Source organism: Gymnodraco acuticeps, unplaced genomic scaffold (genome assembly GCF_902827175.1).
Source record: "Gymnodraco acuticeps unplaced genomic scaffold, fGymAcu1.1, whole genome shotgun sequence".
NCBI classification, from domain to species: Eukaryota; Metazoa; Chordata; class Actinopteri; order Perciformes; family Bathydraconidae; genus Gymnodraco; species Gymnodraco acuticeps.
The window spans coordinates 1,378,600-1,383,597 of record NW_022989979.1 but is presented as its reverse complement, the minus strand read 5'-3'; the positions used below and the strand labels follow the sequence as shown (position 1 = coordinate 1,383,597).

The 4,998-nt window shown below is 37.6% G+C and overlaps 1 protein-coding gene across 2 annotated transcripts; it reads left to right on the top strand.

Moving 5' to 3' along the window:
• The first annotated feature begins 1,093 nt into the window (after positions 1–1,093).
• Positions 1,094–4,998, top strand: LOC117543372. 2 transcript variants are annotated; one of them, XM_034211600.1, is made up of 6 exons: positions 1,094–1,567; positions 2,057–2,190; positions 2,347–2,494; positions 2,951–3,199; positions 3,915–4,182; positions 4,635–4,998. In XM_034211600.1, exons 1-6 carry the CDS (start codon positions 1,209–1,211, stop codon positions 4,830–4,832), a joined length of 1,356 nt encoding a protein of 451 aa, XP_034067491.1. In that variant the 5' UTR covers positions 1,094–1,208; the 3' UTR covers positions 4,833–4,998. The 2 variants fall into 2 exon arrangements, with proteins under 2 accessions (XP_034067491.1, XP_034067492.1); XM_034211601.1 differs by having other exon boundaries at positions 3,915–4,156; positions 4,635–4,854.

Here is a 4,998-nt window from a genome sequence, read left to right as displayed (position 1 = left end):
TAACAAAATCCGCATCTACAATTGTGGCATAAATACGTTATTTTCCCCTGTGCAATTCTCCATTTACTCAACAATAACACATAATTATCCTTGTGTTTATTTATTTGTTTGATTAATAAACACAAGTTGGAGTCCGTCAGGACCGAGGGTCGGAGCAGCTCATTTGCTTTACAGAATATTACACCCGGAAGTAAGTATTCTCTCCGCTTCGCTTGACAAACCCGTGATAGTCTGCAAGCTCTGTGATTGGAGAGTGTGCCGAGCGTCGAACAGCACTTGAAATGGGATGGAACCACGGCAGACTGTCCAAAACTGGATTTGAACGGGTCCACCCCGTCCCCAGAACTACACATGCTGGCTATTGTGTTTCGCAACATGCTCTATGGCACTCCTCTACTGGGAGTTGTAGTTTTAAAAGACGTTTTCGTATTTCCCATAATAAGAAGTGACCAATATTAAACTGTGTACATCCCTGGAGGTTTAGGGGATAGGAAACACTCAAATGTAAAACATATAATTAATAAATGGGTGAAAATGGCTTGGGCCCATAATGGGCAGCATTACCCACATGCCAGCTAAGGTCAGAAGAGCTTTATTTAACAGCTGGTCTTATGTATGTGACCCCTCCTGTTGTTAATTGATGAGCCTGAAACATGCACTTGTCAAGTATGGAGGACGGAACATGACTTAAGTATAAATAAATAAATGTATGAAGAAATACAGGAATAAATAAATAAATACGTAAATAAATAAATAAATACAGGAATAAATAAATACAGGAATAAATAATTGACGAAATAAATACAGAAATAAATAAATGTTGAAATGAATACACAAATAAATAAATAAAAGAATAAATGCATAAATAAATGCATAAATAAATATGGAAATAAATACATCAATGTATAAATAAATAAATAAAAGTCGAAAATAAAACAGAATACACGTTATTATATATCTTTCATTTATTTCTACATTTACGCGACATACATTTATTTATTTATGTATTTATGTGTCCGTATGCTAATGAGGTGGGCGGTCCTAACCTCAGTCTGAAGCAGGATTGGTTACAGGAGTGTGTGATCATTTCTGGCAGAGGGCTCTACTACTAACGCCTGGATAACCGCGCTGATTCGAATGCAGGAGCTTTACTGTTTAGCCCTTATCTTTATACATCCATGGTTTATCCACAGTTGTAAGGTTTATTTATGGATATTGATTTAAGAGCCATTGGAGATCATTTACGATCATTAGCGGACCATTTAGAGAATGGAGAACCAAAAGACTATGTCCAGTTTCGTGTGGAACGATGTATAGAGGACTTGGCTCAGCTCGACATGGATGTGGATGTTAACCCAGCTGTGTTTGAGAGTCTTCAAGAGGTTGCCCGCCAACTTGAAATCCTCTCGGAAACAGAGGAGGCGACCCTTGGGCGTCCATCTTACATGTTGCCCCTAAACGTTATTGAAGCACATCTTCGTTGGGGCCACACCGCTGGGGACATCGCGCAGGTGTTCGGGGTGTGCGAAAGAACAATTTGTCGGAGGATGACACAGAACGGGATACGGTAGGTTTAATCCGCATTCTTTCACGTTTTTTGTCTGTATTTCCTTACTTTTATTGTTTTGGCGTAGGCTATATCAGTACACATTTGTTAGACGCATTAACTTGTGTTTAGTAATGATAACGTTTCATTAGCCTACATTTTCTCCATCCAAATTAGCCTACTTGTTTATAGATTGTTTACATATTTATTAAAATGGTAATAGGCCATTTATATGTTGAAACCAATACATCAGATAGACATGTGTCGGGGCAAAGATACAAACATGCTTTGTACACAAAGCAAAGGTACCATTACCTCAGACATGATGTAGGCCTAATAATAGTAATGAGGTTTAAGAGACCAGCTCATTTGTTTCAGATGACACCTACATCTTTCAATGCAGGTTAGTACAGAGCAACACACTCATTCTGATGTGTTTTGATCGTACAGTGCAAAAGGTGACTATTGTTTATTGTGACTTACTATTGTTTCGTTATTTTTGATGATCAGGGTCCAAGATCTATTAACTCTGTTAGATGACAACAGTTTGGATGAAACTGTTACCCAAATTCTACAGCATCATCCCAACTCTGGATACAAAATGATGGTGGGGTACCTGAATGCACGAGGGATACGCATACAAAGTAAGGGATTGTTATTATTATAATAATCCTCCATGCAGTGTTTTTTTTTTACTACTTGATAATGAATCACATTATTCTGGCATATTTAGGAATGCTTTACTTTTCATTATGTTACTTGCAGTACACCATATCTCTGCATTTCCCCGAATATAACAGGACAGCGTGTCCAGGAATCCATGCGGCGTGTTGATCCAGGTGGAGTCTTGATTCGCACTCTGCAGCTGAACCCAAGAAGGCGTAGGAAGTACTTTGTACCAGCACCGAACAGTTTATGGCACATCGACGGAAATCACAAACTGATTAGGTATAGTATAATCATTAACACTCAAGCATTGCTCAAACATCCACTTCACTACAGTTACAAAAGATGGGCCCATCTAAAGTGTTCTTATAATCAATCAGCTTCAATGCAAACCAGACTTCAAGATTCAAAGGCTTTATTGTCATATGCATGATAGCTTTTTTTATTGGTTGGTTATGAAAATCTGAAGTCTCAGTCTCCTCTAACAATGCAACATACAATATTCTGTAGACATAAAAACAAGTTAAAACACTGCAAGAAGAAATATAAATGAAATGTATCAAATGATTAATTGCACCAAATTCCTCTGCATGCAAATTACTTTTACTATCAAAATTAAGATGATTTATGTTTTGTAATTATAACTTTTAGTAGGATAAGGCACCTTTTAAAATGTGTAAATGTCTGTACATACATTAGTGGATTGACCTTAATGTGTGCCTATACATATCCCTTTAGGTGGCGTTTTGTTGTGCATGGTGGTATTGACGGCTTTAGTCGTCTCATCGTGTACTTGAGTGCTGCCACCAACAATCGGGCAGCACCAGTTTTAAGAAGCTTTTTGGAAGCCGCCAATGTCTACGGTGTGCCATCACGTGTGAGGTCAGATAAAGGTGGAGAAAATGTTGACGTTGCACGCTACATGGTGGCAAACCGAGGAGAGAACAGGAATTCACACATTGCTGGCAGGAGTGTCCATAATCAAAGGTACCTTAAACTTCAAGTCAAACTTTTATCAAATTAAGTCCTTGGTAAAGATTGCAATGTCAACTATATGTCTTTAGCTATTATTAATTGTATTTTTGTTCGTCTTCCTCTGTGAGATAAAACCATAGAACTAAAAAAGTTATATTTCTATAATACAAACACTATAATTATGACACCAACTGTATAATTTGACAAGAAGGATAACAATATTTTTCAAATATCTATTTAGTGGAAGTCCCAGCACGTTGCATGACCGGGCAAATTACTGTTGGAACTTGGATTTTGAATGTATTTTCCAGTCAAGAGAACCTTACATTAATATTGAACAACAACAGTTAATGTGGCATAAATATGGCATTAGTCCGTCTTTTTTTATACATCCATAGTATGTTCAGCTGATATATTTCCTGATCCAGTTTCAACAAAGCTTACAGTATAAAAACCTCACCCAAGTTTGATGAACTTTGCTCAAGCAAAATGATTTTTGCTAAATCCAATTTCCAGCTTTTTTCCAGAGGCATTATTGTGCACTTGCCACTTAATCAGGAACATTTTCCTATTGAAATCGGCAAAAATGTTAATACTTAGCTTCTAATTAATGTAATTCAATTCTAAATTTACTTACCATTTATGGTAGGTGAAAGGTGATATTTGTAAGTTTTTTTTTTTTGTTCACTGAGCAGACTAAATATTTTCCTTCCTTTTTCCTCAAAAGGATAGAAAGGCTCTGGAGAGACGTTTATGTGGGAGTGCTGGATCTCTTCTACACAATGTTTTTCAACCTAGAGAGAGAAGGCCTTCTCAATCCTGACTGTGAAGTGCATCTCTATGCTCTGCACTGGTGCTTTGTGCCCCACATACAGAAGCACCTGCAGTTTTTCCAGCAAGGCTGGAACTGCCACCGACTAAGCACTGAGGGAAACCGGTCCCCACTGCAACTGTGGACTCGCCATGAGCGTGAGGCCCAGCAGGAACATATACAGGTTTGATTGTATTCAATAGTTTTATTTTGACTTTGACTTTACTTTCCTACATGGGACCATGTTAACACTAATACCCACTTTTTCTGTCATTACACAAACTGTTTAAAACAAATAATACAAGTGAGTATAGTTTCACAATGTAACAAATAGTGGCCTGTTGTCGAGGAAACTGAATGTGATGGAATTATTTTATTCTGCATATCATCGGCACTTTAAACACTTCTATGAGGTATTCCTAAAATGCTGTGATCAACCAGAACAAGCGGTTAAGGAAGATAATGATACATCAGGGCTTTCTGCTCTCTAATGATTTGATTGATGTCAGCTGTTCATGAGACATTAATCAGGAATTCCAGGAGATGATACAAAACGGTTATATAAAATGAATTAACTGACAAATATATTAAAACTTTGATTTTGGTTGACTCTAACTTTAGCTCTTGCAATTGCAGGTTGACATTGAGTTTGGAGTTGACTGGACTGGACCATGTGCTCATCGCCTGCCTCATGTTATGGTTCCTGAAGTTCAGCTGCAACGTTCACTGACTGACCAGGAAGTGGAAAGACTTCCAGACCCTGATGGCCCTCTGTCCAATGTGTGGAATGTCTATGTACAAACTGTGGGCTTATTGACTGAAATGCTACAGTAAATGTGTGTGTGTATCAAAAGTCTGTTGCTGTGGGAAATGTAGTCTTTTAAAGTTTCGACTAGGACGATTAGGTGACAATATTTGACTGAGTTACATGAAGACGCTGGTACCAAGATTCAGTATATTTCGATTTTAATACAATAAAAATTAGATGGTAATGAAGTTA

Bases quoted from the DNA above. Each gene is read 5' to 3' on its own strand.
- LOC117543372 (XM_034211600.1), top strand. From the start codon at position 1,209: ATGGATATTGATTTAAGAGCCATTGGAGATCATTTACGATCATTAGCG. The intron at 2,495-2,950 runs GTATAGTATAAT...ATATCCCTTTAG, and splicing joins GGAAATCACAAACTGATTAG to GTGGCGTTTTGTTGTGCATG. The intron at 3,200-3,914 runs GTACCTTAAACT...TTTCCTCAAAAG, and splicing joins AGGAGTGTCCATAATCAAAG to GATAGAAAGGCTCTGGAGAG.